This window comes from Polistes fuscatus, unplaced genomic scaffold (genome assembly GCF_010416935.1).
Source record: "Polistes fuscatus isolate 324 unplaced genomic scaffold, CU_Pfus_HIC Scaffold3, whole genome shotgun sequence".
In the NCBI taxonomy this organism is placed as follows: domain Eukaryota; kingdom Metazoa; phylum Arthropoda; class Insecta; order Hymenoptera; family Vespidae; genus Polistes; species Polistes fuscatus.
In genome coordinates this window covers 1,826,350-1,847,191 of record NW_025113107.1, presented here as the reverse complement: position 1 = coordinate 1,847,191, position 20,842 = coordinate 1,826,350, and the positions used below count along the sequence as shown (strand labels likewise).

General features: G+C 26.9%; 1 protein-coding gene across 12 annotated transcripts in view; it reads left to right on the top strand.

Annotated features, from left to right (window-relative positions):
* The window catches only part of LOC122519082 (TLD domain-containing protein 2), a 155,324-nt gene that overhangs the window by 92,604 nt on the left and 41,878 nt on the right, over positions 1-20,842 (top strand). For 8 of the 12 annotated variants that reach the window (XM_043638262.1, XM_043638254.1, XM_043638261.1 and 5 more), the window contains 2 exons: positions 13,776-13,844; positions 14,747-14,853. In XM_043638262.1, coding sequence (XP_043494197.1) covers positions 13,776-13,844; positions 14,747-14,853 — 176 coding nt within the window. Of the gene's footprint in view, positions 1-13,775; positions 13,845-14,746; positions 14,854-20,433; positions 20,606-20,842 lie in introns of those variants that run through there. The other 4 variants (XM_043638267.1, XM_043638264.1, XM_043638257.1 and 1 more) reach the window with 2 other exon arrangements.

Genomic DNA, 20,842 nt, shown 5'->3' with positions numbered 1-20,842 from the left:
CTTGTTGCTGCTGCTGTTGCTGCTACTCGCTTATGCTTATTAGTTGTTGAAAATGTATAAACTTACAGCTACGCCTTTTCTTTCCTACGAAAGAATATCACAATTTTCGATTTCATGCAGGGAATTTTCATTCCCAATTATCATTTATCTCATCTTATCTTATAATTATTATTCTTTTTTTTTTATTCCCAGATTATTAATATTATTATTATACGATTTAAAAAAATATATATTTTATTTTCATTCACACGTTATTATTAGATAATAATGTTTTTATTTGTTGTTGTTATTATTATTATTATTATTAATTCAATTAATAATTAATATTATTAATAATAAAATATTAAAAATATTTACATTTTGCGTAATTAATCATTGTAAAAATATTTTCATATCGCATAAACGTTTTTTCTTTCCATTATTATTAGATTTATTCTTTAAATATTTGTTTTCTATTTATTATTGCGAATTTATAAATGATGCTACCAAAATTTCATATTTATTTTTTTTATAACAATTCAAACAAAATTGTTCATATTCGTTACACGTGTTAGAATGTAAATTATAATCGTTTTAAAATTAACCTTTTCTTACGCCAACGAGTTAATTATTACATTTTTTATACAAATTGAACCAAATTAGCTGGAAAAAAATATTTAATATTACAAAAAAAAAAAAACATCAATTTCGAAACTCGACAAATAAATCGTAAATTAATTCTTCGTTGCAATATTTCTTAAATTAAATAATCAAACGATCGATAGATACAAATTTTACAAGAACAAAAATCCAACAATAACTTAACAAATAACACGTTTCTAACGTTTAACAGGTGGTGTATTTGCGTGAAATTTTAAAGAAACAAAACGAAAAGAAAAAAAAGTTAAAAATAAATCGCATGTGGGATAATTATTAAAGTAATTATTAGTTTTTCTTCAAAACAATCAGGTCCGACCAAAGGTCGCACTTCTTTTGTATTTCATATTTAACAGTTCTCGACCATCGTTTGTAAGTGTGTAATGCGTTCGTTAAACCTGGCCACGAGTCAGTTCTATTTCATTGTTGAAGGGGATTCTTGGCAAACAAAAGTTGGCAGATCGCCTGACCAAGAGTCTTCGTCTTCGTCTACTCGCTCTTGTTTAAAAAAATTTTCAAATGAATAACAAGCTAGCTTGTTGACTAATATCTAAGTCAAAACGTTTAAAAGTAGTACGTATATTTTATGGGTGGAGGGGGAGGCGGGTGGCAAATTAAAAGGAAACAAAACGTAAAAAAAAATTAATGAAAAAACTAGCAAATTCAGGGTTGGGGGGGAGGGGAAAACGCCTATTATTTAAATTATTATTTTTTTGTATTACTTTAAGTATGCTCGATCATTTAGAAAGTGACACGACGAGTTGTTTGCAATAGAAAACAAAATAAAATATGTTCCTTTTTTTCTTTTTCTTCTTCTTCTTCTTCTTCTTTTGTTTTTTTTTGTTTTAATTTAATTAAAAATAAATATTTATTTAATTTGAAATTTTGAATTTAAATATATTACAATTGAAATGATTTTTATCTTTATTTTATGAAAACATTAAAAAGGTGGTTGGTGGTCTTTTTATAATGCGTTTGAATAATTTCTTTTTTTTAATGTAATTATAGTAGGACAGTAATAAACGTACGTATCGATGATGAGGAGATTTGAATGCCTTCATAAAAGAATAGACAATGTATCGTATTTATCGAAGTTAAGTTTAAAGATAGAATGGAACAATGGTCGATCTGTACGTTTCGTTTATGATTGCAAAAAGTAACTTATATTGTAAGAGGACGTAACGGCAAATTTCATGACGACTCAACTATGGTCGGATGATTGTCGTGAAATTTCTTGTGTAGAATTGCTATAATGATGGTGCTAAGTTCGTAGTGACTAATTAAAGTACAATTATGTCTTCTGCGTTCTCGAAAGTCTTGCAATCTTCATTTTATACTACACACCTTTATGTAAACACTTTTAAACGATTCTTTTACGCTATCCAATCTTACATTTTTCTTTCATTTTTTTTAAATATACATTTTAATTATATAAATTAATAAATTAAAATATTTAAGTAACGGACATATTATTTAACTTTTTTTCTATTATTGATAAATTTAAAAAAAAATAATATATTTTAATTATTTGAAACATTTATATTTAGCTAAATTAAATAAAATTAATAATATGCGATAACACAATAAAATAAATATAAATTTAATATAAACGCATGAAATATAATATATATAATGTAAAAATAACATAACATTTTTTTTTCTAACGTAAATCATTGATTACACGTGTAACCAGTATACAAACGCGTAATACTTATCTCGCAAATGTCTTATTACATAATTACATTTCCAATAAAACAAAATAATAATAATAATAAAAATAAATGAAAAGAAATAAAAATTATTAAATATTCCTACAATCTTACCAGTTTATTTGTAAAAGTAAAATCGAGATAAAAGCGTTAATAAATAAGTTTGATATTACAAGTTTCTTATCAAACATATCATAGGAATTGCAATTGATTCGTGGCGGCCAATCAAGCCGATCTATCTTACAAATGATAATGAAGCTGCATTATACATCTTGGATGTGTAATCAATGTAGGACGTGCCAGTTATTTTTAGAACTTTATCGTTTATCGTCATTTTTATCGATGACTTTTATCAGAAAAAGCATTTACGCGTAATATACATAGAAATATATATACAGGATATTTCAAAATATGTTAACGTAATTTCAACGGATTGAAGTGGTAGTTTCAATATCCTAAAATAAAAAAAAAACAAATACTTATACAATCATATGTTCACGAATCTCAATTTTTGTATTAAATAAAAATATATAATAAATTATATATATATATATATATATATTTTTTTTTAATATATAAGATATATATGTATAATATATCTTTTTTTTTAAATATAGTTTATATCTTTTTCAAAATATACATATAATTAATATATTTTTAAATTATATTTGAACATACTGAAATGAAAATTACGTCCACGTATTTTGAAACGTCTTGTACGTAAACACGCTTCTTAACTTTACCACGAATTATCGCAATAAATTATCAGAAATTTATTGACATGTGCGCTATTATAAATTACTCGTAAATAACAAACGATATAATTAATTTCAAACTCGTTTAAAAATTTTGGATAGACAAATTTATCTTATTTTTCGGCGCTTGAATTTTATTTTTTAATTTATTTCTTTTTTTCTAACGAAAAACAAAAAGTTGTATTAACTTGCGGATAAAGAGAAACACAAGGAAATCACATTACCTAACGTTAAGTTAAGTGAAAATTTGTCATTGTTATCGTATCACTGTTTCGAGCTTTAATCATTCTAACGGTAATACGCTTAATAACACAACTCGTGTGCTTGTCAGCAACGATGTTTGCTAAAGTTTCTTCGCGTTAGTTAGTTACATTATCTTGCTACACCATGCAATGACGTTAATTTACGCGAATTACAAAATGGAGTTATTTAAACCACAAAGAAGGGATATATCATTATCCCCGATGATCATATTAACAAATTCTTAGTTTGTGTTTGCAACTTTTTCCTCCACCACTTTTGTTGCATATTTTCTTTGAATATTTTCATATTTTCATTTTTCTTTTTTATAAAGAAATAAATACATTATTACGATACAATTTTTTCTTGACTTCGATATTTCTTAAATGGAGGTTACGTCTGTTAAAAATAAATCAAAATTAAAATTGCTGAATAAATAATCTGACTTTTACAAAACGATTAGGAGGAGAAGAAATGAAATGTATATATATATATATGTGTAATACATGTAAAAATATTTTTAAACAAATTGAACGAACGATGGACGATCAAAGTCGAATAAATAAATCGAAAGGAAGATAAATGAAGTATCCAATTGCCATGTCACACTTTTAACAATCGCGAACGAAGGCCACGCATTCTCAAAGACACGAGGGCGACGTGTGTTAATTAAGGGGGAGAGACTTTCAATAATTGTATAGACACCTATGTGCTTGTATATATACAGACACGTGTATATACAGTATACACGTATACACTGTATACAGCAAAGGTATTAGCACGAACTGTAATTACTACTTTTTTTTTTTTTTTTTTTTTTATAGAAAATATTTTTCGCGCGAGTCGAAAAAAATTAAGAATTAAAAATAAATGTACGGTAACGTATCATATCATAATAATTATAATAATAATAAATAATTAATAAAGTTTGTTTTTAAATTGAAAATTATTTCTATATATATATATATATATATATATTTTGTTTTTATATTTATATTTATTTTATTTGTAATAATTTTAATTTTTATACTAATCGTGTAATTTCCGTAATTTTACAGAGTTACGTGCATAATTGACAATATTTAATAAAATTAAAATAATAATAAATGTACGCAAAATTTTGATGAGAAAAGTTTGAATAAGCCAATACTTAAGCTTTTAGCAACTAGTTTATATACACATATATACACACACACCCACACATATAGGTGTAATTTGTATTTGATTATTACTGCGTAGGTAGTTTGGTATATAAAAGGACACAAGCCGGAAATGAAGAACCTAATAAGTCGATCGATTGGCAATCACTTTAAGGAATTGTTTATCGTACCAGTCGATACATATCGATGATAGCATTATTGGATGGTTTCAATCGATTGTACAATACGATGTGCGGAATTAAAAGTCCGATCACAAATTCGTGTCACATTGCATACGCCAACGGAATGATACTTTTCTTTTTTTTGTTTGTTTTTTCCTTTCTAACGTAAATCTCTAAAAAAAAAAAAAGTTTCGTTCGATCTTTCAGATATCTTTCAAATTGTTATTTATAATTATAATTTTTCTTTTTTTTTTTTTAACTACAAATCTGTTCAATTTTTAAATGACTAATATCACGTAATTTCATCGATACAAATAATTGTAATTAAAATAATTCGTGCAATGAAAAAAATAATTTCGACCAATCGAAAATAAATCGGCAATTCGTTTGAAATACAAAACTAAAATAAAATGTCACATATCTCTCTCTCTCTCTCTCTCACACACACTCTCGTGGTAATTAAAAAGTAATTTTGGAAGTTCGCTTAAATGTAGGAGAGAAAAAAAAGAAGGGGGAACCGGGGAAAGGGGGGGGGACGAAGATATTGTAGGTAATATTTCTTTTTTTTTTGCGTTTTTTTTTACGATCTTTCGCTTTCGCCAGAAACCCGTTCGTCCTTCGTTGGTCGAACAAAAGAACAGAAAAGCGATCGTCTTCGTTCAAGGCCGTTTCCTTCCTACGATCGATCGACGCCTCGATCACTATAGAAGGTCACTGTCCCCGTTTAAGGTCACTTTTCGAAAAGGAAATGTTATTCGCGATTGAGATAGAAAAAAAGAGAGAGAGAGAGAGAGAGAGTGAGAGTGAAAAATAAAAAAAAAATAAAAAAAGAAGAGATAATCTTATGAATTTACGAATGGATTAGTTTCCTAATTTATAATCTTATTTTGAGGGTATCTTTTCAGAAATTGTAAAATATAATATAATAAATTAATCAACGCATAATAAAAGAAAGAAATAAAAAATTAAAGAGAGAAAGAAAGAAATAAAAGAAAAGAAAAGAAACGATAATAAAAATTTGCATAAAAATAATATTAAGAGAAAAAAAAATGGAACAGCAAAAAAATTTTGGAAAAATAATGTCGTTCGCGCAACAATTACGCGATCGAGCGTTTTTTTTTGTTATTCCCATTATAACTCGTAAAATTTACATACTTTCGTATAGCGTGTGATTTTTTTCTTTTTTTAATATTTTGCACAAAAATTTCGTACGACTGTTCCGCGTCAGAGGTTTGTTCTATCCACTGCCTTTTATTTTCATCGTTCGATCGAGGAATATTTTCATTCAAAATTATGAAGAATTCTTTATTCTGTTTTTAATTGGTCAAACGATTTGAAATGTAAATTTAACCGTAGAAATTTATGTTCAACATAAGCGCGTCGAATTTTATCCGCCATGACGATTTCTTCGTTCGTTTTTCCCATCCCTCTCTCTTTCTATCTTTCCAACGTTTATGATTTAATGCACCGAGAATGTATCTTTTTTTTTTTTTATTTCTTTTCTTGCTTATTATTATTATTTATTCGTCGCGAATTACGAATTTCACGAATTTCTGCGTTAGACAATTATTCCTTCCTCGTCTTCTTTATTCTTATTCTTTCCTTTTTCTTTCTCCTTTCCGTATATTACGGAACTTAATGATCGATTCGATAAAACGGGATTTCCACGTCATAGAATGAGTCATTGATATCGATCGAGAGACGAGTGATCGAACTGTACATTGCGAATCGAATTAAAGGTGCAATTACCGTTTCAATCCTGATTATTATTATTATTATTATTATTATTATTATTATTATTATTATTATTCGTGCGATTATGCGTATATGTATGTTTATACGTTTTTGTGATTCGTATAATTGTCCGTTGATTATTATTATAAGAGAATAATAAAAAATAAAAAAAAGTAATTAATCCGATAAATTATTGAGCTTATAAATATTAATCGAAGTTTCTTCTTTATTTGTTTTTTTTTCCTAATATTATTCCGTGATCTAATGTCACTGGAACGAATCAATTTGATATTATTGTCGCAATGATTTCATATCAAGCGGATTATTAGAATTATTACGTTTGTATTGGAAATATTATTATTATGATAATTATTGAAATTAATTAATATTACGATGATGATTTGATATTTTGAGAATAATTAGAATTGTCATAGGATGATGAAAATATTTTAATTCCTTCCATGAAGTAGTATATCACATTTACAAAGCTTACATTAATAGTAATTTGATATCGTGATATATTTCTCAATCGATTATAATCCAATTATGTTTGGAAAAATGATTAAAAAAAAATACCTGACATCAAAGGACTGTATAAAAAAAAAAAAATCGAGTTCAAAGGGTTAATATTGTTAAACTGTATTATTGAATAAATAAATTGGTCAAATACGATTTTTTAAATATGATATAATTTTGAAAAATTATTTTATTTTCACATCATTATATTCTATTTGAATTTATTTTCAATACTCGTTAGATCTAAAATCTAATCAGCTGATCAATGTTTACATTCCCCAGTATATATCGTTAGAACATAACACTTCCTTATTTTAGACGGGGTTCATTAAAAAGGTCTCGAAGGCTAAGAAGAAGGAAGAAAATTATAGATAAGTCGTCCTTCGTTTCTCCCGCTTTTCGATCATTATCCCCCTCGATAAACTTTGAATTCTTTCCGAGTACGATTTTTTTTTTATCTTTTTTTAATCTTTTTCTATCTTTCTTTTTTCTTTCTTTTCTTTTTTATTGGCATTGAAATATATAATCATCAGTTTTGAAATAGATTTTAATTAGGAAAGGTCGTGTATCTTATTATCGACCGAAAAACAGACGTGTCGGTCGGTAATGTAGTTACCTACCTTAACTTTATTTTTTGTTTTTTTCACCAATAAATTTTTGATATCAATTGCTAAAAAGATCAACCACCAATCGTTATTATTATTGAAAATTATCTTCAACAAACTCTTTCTATAAACATATTCTCAATAAATAATAATCGCTATCAATGATAAAAATAACTTTGAAATAAATCGATATATTATCGTTCGTAAAAGTAGACAACAAAACGATCAGCTCAACTTCTTTTTTCTTCTAATCTCTCTTACGTGTATCAACCACAGAGAATCATTATTATTCATTATTATTTATTCCTATGTGTAATAAAGGATTGACTTAAAAAAAAAAAAAATAATAATAATACGTACACAAACTTTTGTTCACCAGTTGAAAAGTTAGGAAAACTATATTGAAAAATACACGTAAGTTGTAACGTAATCGATTGCAGGAAGATCGACTGTTGTGTTGAAGGTGTTGCAGGATATTTCGAAACGGCAAACTCGGTTCTCGTGCACCGCACGATCGCCTTTCTCTCTTTCGATGGAAGTTGTTCGAACAGAAACAGAACCAGAAAGTAAGAAAAAAAAACATGAGAGTGAGAGAGAGAGAGAATTGTGTTTTATAAAAAGGGACAGCAAAAGAGGCCCTGAGAGATCGTTCTCGTAACCGCGAACATGCGTTAGAAACAACGCTCATGCATGCGTGCACGTAGCCACGCACCGATCATAATCGAACTCCAGGTACTTACTAACTTAGTTATTTATTTAACTACTAACTTGCTACGTCCAAAGAAACACAACTCTTTCGACATGGTTCAATACAAATAATTCATTAGAAAGCTTGAACGATGACGAGGTGGTTTAATGTTATCAAGAATAGAGTTAGAAGAAAATGCATACATCATTTCTTTTTTAGATAGTAATTATGTAAAAGGTATGATGGTCTATTTGTTGGATTTGTTTTTTTAATTATTCTTCTTATGTAAGTAATTAGAAATTTGTTTAACACCAGTTATACGATGTTAAACGAAGTTCTGGAATGAATCGTATAATTTTTTGTTTCTTTTCTTTTTTTTATTCTTATAATTTTAGTTATTTTATTTATTTATTATTATTATTATTATTATTATATATATATCTACTTTTTCTTTTCTTCAATTTCTTTTTTTAATCATAATTAGAAAACTTACGATAGCATAGTATTTACGAGCTGCTGTAATAATTATGATAAAGAAAATAAAATGCATTGTATTGAAATGATGGTAGTAGTATTATATCTGAGAAAGTTGAAATTATAAAATATAAAATAATACTTTTTTTTAAATTATCATATTAATGTCGTAAGCGAATTCACTGTGACTATATTTGTATTCATTGTGATATATTATTATACCGAGCTTGTTATAATTAATTCCCTAGCACACACGCGTACCACCTTGCACGACGATAGAATTTTTAATTTAACCTTCTGCATTAGGCGAGCTCCTACGTGTATCCATTTCGAGGAAACATTATATATTTCTATATTATTATTATTATTTTTATTTTTATTATTTTATTATTATTATTATTATTATTATTATTATTATTTGATAGAGTTCATGATAATTTATAATAAATTTAAAAACATCCTGTAAAATTACTTTTATAAAACAAAGAGACTAAAAAGAAAGAAAAAATAATTAAACTTTTATTAGAAATGAAAATACTGCTCTTTTGTGTTACCAGAATATTTAAATATTCAAATGGTCTTTCTTTCTCTCCCGTATATTTTAATATTTAATAAGCGTTATTATTATTATTATTATTATTATTATTATTATTATTATTCAAAAACATACTTTCTTATAAAAATATTGTGAGGGTACTGACAAAATAAAAACATTTATTTCTCGTTTACTAAATAATAATAAAAAGAAAATATATTGATATACGTAAAGAAGAAAGAAATATTAGAAAAAACATTGAATATTGAATATTATTAACCGCAAATGTGAATATAACAATTTTTATTCAAAATGGAAAAGCATCAATATAAAATTATTTATATTAAAAAAAAAAAAAAGAAGAAAATACACAAAGAAACCGTTCGATAACAATTACTTTAACCATTCTTTCAACGAATGTATATCCATTTGTTGTATATCAACTATATATTCATCTAGATTGAAAATAGATGTCAAAAACGAGTTAGAGTTTATTTGAATAAACGAATCCTACGCTATAACACAATAACGGCAAACGCGTTACAATAAATCATTTCGCGTAAATATCCGATAACCCTGTTAGAAATTTTGTTGTTGGTTTCGCTTAGTTGCATGTAAAAATAAATGAAATAAAAATAAATAAAAAAAAAAAAAGTAAAGGAACGATTAATAACAATTTTGACATTGCTCATTTAATTTTGTATTTAAATAATGAACGAACAAAAATAAAAATAAAAAGAAATAAGAAGAAGTTTTACACACACGATGTTAATTTCGATATAGTTTTGATATGACTTACGCGTATAAATCAAAAAATTCATCAACGTAGATAAAGTACGTAGATAAGTTAATATAACGTTTTAACATATATAAGTCTTTTTATTTCTATATATATAGAAAAGTGTCGATGTTTTTATTAGATGAGAAAATTCATAGATTGGCAACGTGCATCGGAATTATTATTTATATCTACGAGACGAGAAGGAACACTTGCAACGGAAGCTTATTGATTCGCCTTCATCCTACGCTTATCCACTACGACGTAAAAGAAAAACGTATTTAAACGTTCTCTACTATCTCTTCCTCATCTTATTCTTTTTCTTTCTTCTTCCATTTAAAGAAAATTTAAATAACGCAAAAGAAAATTTGACACAAATTCTACCTCCTGGGTAATACAGATGTAAAAATAAATTTGCCTTTTTTTCTATCTACAATTAGATTATTTTCACTATAACTCGATTATTATAATCTAATTCATGGTCAGATTTTTTTCCATGATTAAAAAAAGAATATATATATTTAATCAACAAATATAAATCTGCCGTATACAAATTAATAATCGTTATAATGATTATGTGACACAATTTTTTTTTAACGATTATACGTACACCATAAACTTGAGAGAAAATAAATTACATTTAAAAAATAATATTCATTCATTGTTACCCGACTTCAAGGCAGAAATCCCCTCAACCCCTGATAAAGGATTATATCGTCAAAAATATATTAATTATTTCTCTTTCTCTTTTTATCTGATATCGAGATTAATTATTAAGCAATAATAATTTTTAGCTGGGAAACACTTCATTTCCTCTAAAAATTCGATTTATTGTACGTTCCCTTGAATTTCGAGTAATAGCACAGTACTACTAATCTATTATACTATACCATCCCCCCCTCCCCTCTACCCCTGAAAATCTGGAATTCGTTTTAATGATATATATTTGAAATGACGTTCGATCAATTAAATTCCCGTCGACAATTTTTATTTATTTATTTATTGTTTATTTTTACTTATTTTTTTTTCAATCTCGGAATTTAATATCATCATTATTTTTAATTTCCTATTCGTAGGGAATTTATTTGTTTTTCTTTTTTTTTTTTTTTTTTTTTTTTTTTAATTTTTCGATTAATTTTTACCATATACACATCGCGCGTTTACAAGCAACGATTGGAACAGATTAAAATGTTATAGAAAATGAAAGAAGGGAAAAAAAAAATACGATCTAACGAGACGCGTTCATTCGATTTCGATTTCGATTTCAATTTCGATTTCGATCTTGATTTCGATTCGAGCGAAATTGAAACTCGACGAAAGTTCGACGATGCAATAAAATTGCACTCGAGTTCCTTTTTATTCGCACGAGTTATGAAGAAACCTTACTGACTCTCTAATTGAAACCCCACCCCCCCCTCTCAAAAAAAATAAAAGAAAGTTAATAATTATACTAGTAGGCAATTAAATGAATTGTTAAAAACTATTGTTGTAATAATATATCGAACAACGAAAACTGTTAAAAACTTAAATAAAATATATTAAAATAAACGCAATAGGAAATATACCAAAAAAAAAAGAAAAGTTACTTTTATCAACAAAAGAAAATTTAAATATGTATAAATTAAAATTAATCGATAGAAATTTGTAATTGTTACTCGTAAAAAATCGATACACGCAGGCAGACCGATTGACAAATTTTTTAATCTACTCTTGTAAATGTGTGTTATTGAAAAAGAAAAAAGAAAAAATATTTTTTTTTTTATATAAATAACTTCGTATATAAATGTTATCGAAAAGAGAAAGGAAAAATATACGTTTTATTGATTGATCAATTTGATTAGTTAATAGTAAAAAAGAAAAAAGAAAAAGAAAAAAGAAAAAGAAAAAAAATTGTTTATATATAACCGAGCAGCTGTTTTGCTTGAATGCACAAAGAACTCTTTTAGTTGCGTTAAATCGAAAGGAACATCTCCACGGTATTCGTTTCCTCTCTCATAAACACATATGCGTAAATACAGACACACACACACACGCATGCATGCATGCAACATGCACGCATAAATCCATATCTCTAGTTTTACATGCGATTTCGAAAGTCTCGTGCTGCTGCACGAGCAGCTTACTCAGAGCAAAAATGGCAAATCGCCAATCGTTTACCTATTTTTACTCTACGCAACGCACATATCTTTTAAATTTTCAAATTCCCATTTGTCCTTCCTCGCGTAAAAAATCTTAACATACTGGTGTTAATATTCCCCATTTCAAATCAGCTTTTAAAATACGTATTCTTTTTTCTTCGTCTTCTTTTTTATTTTATTTGTTTACTAGTCGTTCACAGTCGGTAAGAGCGGAATCTTCAATATCTTTTATTTTTGTTTGCTTTTTTTTTTTATTACCGACCGCGATAATTTATCATTTTTATAAACAACGGAAAAGAAATTTTGTATTTAATACATATCCGATATCTTTCGTTTAATTTCGTTAAATTACCGTTAATGGGGTAATGATTAAATGAATTATTTTTTTCTTTTTTTAGATGATTTATATTTATAATACTTTTTTTTTATATATCAGAATATTTTGGATCTATTCTTATGTATTGCGTCTGAATTTGAATTTTGATTATAAAACATTTGCCAAAAATATTCGCATCTGGTATAGTGAAATATCACTTTTCAGTCTAGACGTACAAATATCTGCTTTATTTTTTCTTTTTTTTTTTTAATTTTTATTTTGTATTTTTAGACTCCTATATTTTGTGTTTACTACTGTAACGTAAAATCGATGATACTCGTTCGAATTATTTGCCATAACGTGGGCGGATTGTAAAGTTTTGAGCATAACGAAAGAAAACTTATATTTTTCTTTTCTTTTTCAAAAATAAAAATTTGACCAATAAAAAAATATTGTTTCTATGTTAGATTCAAAACTTTTTCATCCCACCCTTAATACCATCAAAATGAAATTTTGATACAATTATCGAAAATTGTTGGGGAAAGTACGAGTGCTGAGAAATGTGTGAACGTATTTGTGTATGTTTACCTTTTCAGACTTCTGGTTCAAGCTTAGATGCAATTTTTTAATACGAAGGTATTCATAAGATTGTTAAATCTAATTTGATACGAGTTGAAAGATTTTGTCATTTTCACAATTTAAATGTAATAAAAAAACGAACACACACACGCTTTTTGATGCCAACGCATTCTTTTTTTTCGTTTTTTTGAAATGTATACACTTTTGAATCTATTTTTTTAACGCCTTCAAATGCTTTGAATCAACGATAAGCCTTTAAATTTTTGTTATTTTTCTTTGGCATTAATTGTTATATCATTCTTATCATTATTATTATTAATAATTAAAAATTAAAAACGTTATACGATGATTGATTTCAAAGTTTCGAGCCCTAATAAAAAAAAACCCTTTATTTTTTAAAACTATTCAATCCAAATAATGATTATAATTGTCATTAATGAATTTATAGTTATATAACGTAGATAAATTAAAAAAAGAAAAAAAAGGGGGAGAAATGCAATGGGACCGATGCTCCGAGCAAAATACTTTTTTCTTTTCCTTTTCTTCGGACTCTTGTTTCTGATTGTTTATTACTTTTCTTCAGTTTTATTTATATATTTTGTATTAATTTTGTTTGTTATTACGTAAACTTCGTTGAACAATTTTGTAGCGTTCAATCATTTTTAATCTTATTATTTTTTAAGCTCCACTGCATGTAGAACTGCATGTATTCTTACTGGCCTTGTTTTTGGATTGTTTGTTTAAACATCAGGTCCAGGCGAATGTCCCAGGATATCACACATTCAAGATCTACAGAGAGTCTTATAGGGTCTTACACCAGGTATGTAACATTGTAACGAAAGCTTTTAGTCCCCACTTTTTAATACAGACGAAACGATTGTTATTTTCACAAACACAAATATTCAAATTCAAAAGAAAAATATATATATATATTTTGTCAATTACACGCTCTCCAGTATGTTTGGTAATTTTTTTCATTTGAGCTATTGAATTATCTTTTATTTTTCGTAAGACAATAAAAAAAAAAAAACATAAATACGAATACGAGTTTAGTTAGCCTAATTGAAAATTAAAAAAAAAAGAAAAAAAAAAGCCAATTGTTGTAATCGAGAGACAAATGACCAAATTATAATTTGGAATATAAAATTATACTTTCAGTGTTGTATATTGATCATTTTTGACAAACTATTGAAACGCAATTAGATTTATTAGAAATCAAATTGGTTGTTATCTGTATTAAAGTTGAAAACAAAAAACATTGCTTAACTTTGATTAAGTGCCAGAAAAGAATTATGTGAAAAATTAAATGTAAAACTTTGGTTTTTATTTTCGAAATATCTTTGCATTTTTTTTTTTTATTGTCTTTCGCATCGTTCGCATAATAACGCGCGTATACGCGAACACGCACGCACGCACGCACAGACAAACAAACAAACAGACAGACAGACACATTTGCATATATAAAAACTAGCGCATGCATCGCTGCATTTTGACTGTTCTATATAATAATAATAGAACTTTTGTATTAATGAGTTGATTTTCTTTTAATTATATAAAATCGGACGACGATATTCGTCCTTGGAAAATTTTTCTCGACACTTACGACGAAACGAAAATAATAATTGTTAATATTATATGTTAGAATAATAATAATAATAATAGTAATAATTGATAAAACGATTAATTAAATTCAATTCGATTAATGTTGTAATATTTTTACAGGAGTAAAAGCCGAAGCGTGGATCATGGATTCACAGCGCCCTTCGATTTGGATTCTTTGCGAAATAAGGTCGAAGGACGATTCGAATCGGTCGACAAGCTATCGAAAGGTTAGTATCGTTTGATTTGTAATTAATATCGAGATACATCATTTGTGAATCTTTTAAATCTAATTATACTTCTAAATGAACGAAAGAGAGACGTTACAAGGATTTTATTTTCATGTCAACCTCGTTTCTATTCATGATTAATTTTTTTTTGTTTTCTTTTTTTTTTCCAACGCTAATTAAGTATCAATCATATAATAAAAAATGCATGAATATTTGAAATAATCATTTATTGGAATCATCAAATTAATTTATTTTAATCAAAATAGTTGGAAATAACAAAATTCTTATCCTTGGTTATTATTACATTTCGAATCGAATCGGAATATTGTTAATGGAAAATATATTTCATTGATATTTCGTTATTTTAAATAATATAGTAAAACATAATATATGTAATATATAATAATAATAATTATTATTATTAATAAAACACATTTTATTAACGAGCTATGTATATTAGTTATCAAAAATTACAATATATCAATGACGTGTTTTTATTTTAAATTAAATTTTACTAACAATACAAAAAAAGAAATAATAATAAGTAATGCAAGAAGGCGGAAGCATAAGCGTAAGATTTAAAGGAAGAGAATGTAAAAAATAAATTCGAGGTTGCCCTTGTAACAAGATATCCAGACTAGACGAAGGTCTCAAGATCGTGGCTATTTAACAGCTGTACAACCTTACAACTTCAACGAATTACATTGACTTACTTTCTTAAAGTGGCACGGACGCCATTTCCTTCTCTCTCTCTCTCTTTCTTTTTTTCTTTCTTTCTTTGTTCGATCCTATAGCATCACAATAATTCCATTCTTCGATTAACAGCAGATTTGTATCAGTGATCATCTTCACCGATTCATCGTCACACTTATTTTCATAGTATTTTTTTATACTGACATAAGTGCATCGTGTAAATACACGTTTCTATAGTTATATAGTGCTATTACATATTGAAGATGAGGAAAGATCGTGCAATTGACCCAATAAAAAGAACAAGATTTACGAAATCGTTAAAGTTTCTTCTTCGTTCTAAATTCGTTCATCAATATTATTTTTCATCGTTTTATCGTTTTACATTTTTTTTCTTCTTCTTCTTTTTCTACGTTATCTTGAAAAATTGTTCAAATTTGAGAAATCATAACGATTAATCAAACGAATGTTATTTTTCTTTCTTTAAACATATGAAATTTAATTTGTAGCAAATATTTTTTTTTTTATTAATAAACATTTGAAAATTAATTATTCATAATAATAATAATATATAAATAAGAGAATAGCGATGAAATACGTTGGAAAAAATATTTATAATCAATTCTATAATTCTATCGATAATCAATTCTATCCTTTCCTAATGTTCTTTTTTTTTTCTTTGTTATAAATACGATAGAAATGTAATTAGGATTTTATACCGACACGTTTAAGGAAGTAATTAATTAATTATCAAATTAACGAACAAATTCTTTATAAATTTTTATAATATGTATTATAGTATTGGGTATGTATCTATATATACACATACAAACACACCTAAATACCTAGCATCAATGGATTGCGAAGAACGCGCTGACAAATCGTCGAAGTTCGATATGTGTTTTAGATTTATGCGATTCCAGAGAGTGAATATCGATGATGTTAAATTTAGATCAAATTGTTGGATCTTCGAGTATTAGCGTACGCATTCTTGCACGGAATAATTCATAGAATAAGTTTATTATTTCGAGTTGAGAAGTAAATACGAACGGAAAATAAATTAATGGAAAAAAAAATTAATATTAAAGTTTTACCTTTTCTTTTATATATATATATATATATATATATATATATATATATATATAATTTCTGTATAAATACAGGAATTTGGCTGATAAATCAAATCTCGTGACATCATGTGTTATCTAAAAAGAAAAAAAAATATAAATAATAGATAAATTATTTATCAATACTACTTATCGCCTAAGGAAAAAAACATTTAATATTAATGATAAAAAAGAAAAAGATTAAAATCCAAGAATCGTTGTAAAAAAAGAAAGAAATAGAAAAATGCATTTGTATGCTCGCGATTAACTTGAATGATAACAAAGTTCGCAAAAAGATAACGAATCATCGATATTTAAATTTAACCGATTTTTCCCCACTTATCTGAGCCAATGTTAACCTATCCATTACACTTATTCATAAACTTCAACGTAAGATATTTTACGATCTGGCAACAGTTGAGAAGACGGAAAATTAACATCAAACCTAACAGAAAGATCTTTCATCATTTCCAATCTTACCTGATAATCTTTCGATTATCTTCTATCTTTATTCTTTTTCTTTTTTTTTTTTAAATAATTCTTTTTTTTTAAATAATTATTTCATCGCGTTCTTCGATCAAAACGTTACGTAGGCGTAAGAATATAATTGGCTAATCAGCACAAAGTGGCTTTTATGTTTTTAAATAGGGTCTATATTTATTATATTACATCACCATTGTGAACATAATGGAGGACTAACAAGAATAAAAAGGTTTTATACTTTATAAACAGGGCTTCTCAAACTTTTCCACTCGGCAACCTACCCCCTTTTTACCACCTGTACAAATATTTTCCTTACCTTGACCATAAACCTTACGCTATCTTCTCATTCCCTATCGTAAACTCCAGTCACGTACGTATCATAGTAAGTATTGTTGTTAACAAACTGGCCTTGAATTGATCTTCGTTCGTTCGAGAAATTTTGTATAATTTTATTTTTAAATTTTTGCGACCCACATATATATATTTTACCGCGTCAAAGAGTTGCATTATAATTGTGAGCCACTGTTTCATACGGCACTTCCACAAAGTAATTCCTTTCTCTCTTTCTCTCTTGTTTGTATTATGAAAATTTCAATATTTACACGATATCTCATTCATTGTTTAGATTACGTGCGAACGTTTACGATACTCTGAGTAGATGAGTGTTGGGTTGGTAGAGATGATTACGCTTTTATTATACGCTTGTACTCTCTACACACACGCACACACTTCTAATTTATAATCGTTTCTATAAGCTTTTTTTTATTTTTTTTTTTTTTTAGAATCTTTCTTATACAATAAACGATATTAAAATAAACAGATAATACGTATACACGTTAACTTCAATAAAAGTGCCTTGGACATAATACGAAAGTTTCGTCTATTATTAATCCTTTATCGTTTGATAAAAATTAATTATTAAATAAACTTGATTCCATTTTTATAAAATTTTAACAATAAACAAACTTTTATATTTCTTTAAATAAAAGTAAATCGTTTCTATGTTAAACTCGAAATCATCGACTTATTATACCAATGAAAAAAATTGCTTGCAACTTACATCGTTTGATGATTAAAAGTAGATAATTAAAAAAAAAATAAAAAACAAGAAGTTAGGTTAAAATACCATCACACAACACATATACACGCGTATACATATATACTTATACGTATTTTAGTCTCTAGTGTATTTCTTATAAATAATTAAAAGTACTAATCCGATTAAAAAGTATCGCGTAACATTTAATCATCAGCAACACTCGCGACATCTAAAACGACCGTTTTAAATTTCTTTTTCTAAGTATGCAAATATTTATCTGTAGATATTAAGAAGTAAAAAATGATGACGATGATAATAATATAAATCTAATATCTTAACTTATTTCGTTGCACCTTTCATGACGTGTCTATCATTAAATATGGTCGCTGGAAGAATAATGGGCGTCAGTCATTGGTGAACGTTCGAAGTAGTCGCATGAGTGTTTAATTGTCGTTTTTAGTTGCCGCTTGTATCAGTTATTGTTGTTGCCGTTGGTTTTCCTTACGTCGACTTTTGATTGGTTAATACTTTCTCCTTCTTTCCAATCTACCAATCGCGCGATTGAGTGGTGATTTAAACAAATGAAAAAATAGTGACAATAATAAAGTGATGCCAACTTTAAATATATATATAAAAAAAAAAGCAAGAAATACGAAAGAACAAAGCATAATATTAATAATGATGATAATGTGTGTTATTATTCAATCTCACAGCAATTAAAAGAACTTGGTTTACAAATTGTCTAATAAGAAACTTAAACTATCATATTCATTTATTCATTCATTCATTCATTCTTTCAAATAATTTAACTATATATGTCTCTTATGTAACTAAAATAATATAAAAAGAACACGAAGTATAATATTTTATCGTCAAAAAGTTGTATCTAATCTGATGAAGAATTATACGAGATAAGAAAAGAAAAAAAGAAAAATAAAAGAAACAAAAGTAGTATTTATCGTTTACAAATGTTTTCCAAGAGAGAGCCAATAAGCGATAAGTTTCATATAGACGAATCAAATTGTCCTTCAAAGACGCGGCACATGAGAAGTAGGCTTTAATACTTCACTTATATTCTTTTTACATGCACGCAAGTATAATATATATATAATAAGTGCTTATACATATATTTACATACATATCTATATACATTCGAGTTAAGAATACATATATAGTTTTACTTATCTCTTCCTATTTGAATCGTTCTTTCGAACAGGAAAAGGAAAAAAAAAGAAATAAATATAGACATACTTCTAAGAAAATATCATATTTATCATCCTAGTGTTTTTTTGTAACAGTTTCTGTTTTTATGAGCAAACGTGATACACGAATAATGCATAAATTTGATAAGGATAAATAAATGAAAGTGATATCATTTGTCAATCGGCCACGTGTGTTCGGCCTTTTCCGACTTTGTTCGCGTCAATTCTTCCCCCACCACAACCCACGTGACAAACTAACCAATGATCTTTATAGTTCTCCTCAAGAAAGGCACACATATTTTATTCTTGCGAACGTTTATCTATAGTGATCGTTTGACAGTGATCGAGGATATCGAGTATCTCATCTAATTGATTCTTTTTTCCAGTTTATAAATCGTTTCTTTTTTTGTATCTACATTTTTTCTGTTCTAATGTGTGACATAACGGCAACACGTGCGTGGTGACACTGTACATGAATCATTGACATCATTCTTGCAATGATCTAATTAGTTCTAATTATCCGATTCGTTAATTACGAATTTATTTTCGAATTACGTTCTTTACGAATTAATATTCGTATTTTTTTAATTGTTAATTGTTTTTTAAGGCCACTAAAACGTACAATTAAATTATCAAATTTTATTTGCTACGAATTTAGAACGTTCATTTATTTTGTATGCATATATATATAATTTGATACAAGTGTTATGTAAATTCAACTAATTGTAAGTTTTCTGACGAAACTTACGTGCGCCAGCGTCACTAAAAAAAACGAAAAAACAAAAGGTGCAACTTAATTAAATCATATTTGTAAAATAATTTACACCCGGTGGCAGGATTGATTAAATCAGTAAACAAGAAAGAGGTTAAGTTGTATCGTACAATTTAAACAAATGTCTTCGATATTCCTAGTGTTTTCTTATTTTAAAATTATTATGATTTGTTTCGGATAAAAGTTTAATTTTTAAATATAGAAAAAAAAGAAAGATTAAAGATAAAAAAAGAAAAGAGAAATGTTTTAATGAATATAAGTTATTCGTATTATTGCGTTCTTTCCATAAGGAAAAATTGCAAAATTATAAAAATGTTAAATTCTGATGAATATAATGATTATTTACCTAGCAATGTTCGTATTTATGAAAAACCATTTCAAGATTACGTCGTCTATTACGTCGTTAAAGGAGATGCAAAGCTTCGTTTGCGAGCACTTAGGCACTCGTCATCTAATCCAGGTATGCTGAGGATGCTGAAAAATAACACCCTTCTTCTTAACAGTTACATTTTGCTTACGTCGAATTTTCTTTATTATAGGAAATCTTATTCAATGCTTTTTTTTTTAAACCTTCAACAAATATTTCTATCCTCGTTTTTTGTACGTATCTCATTTAACATTTAAAATAAATCTATGTAAGAATATATTTTTTTTAATATTATAAATCATAATATCCATATTATTTATTTTAAATTAA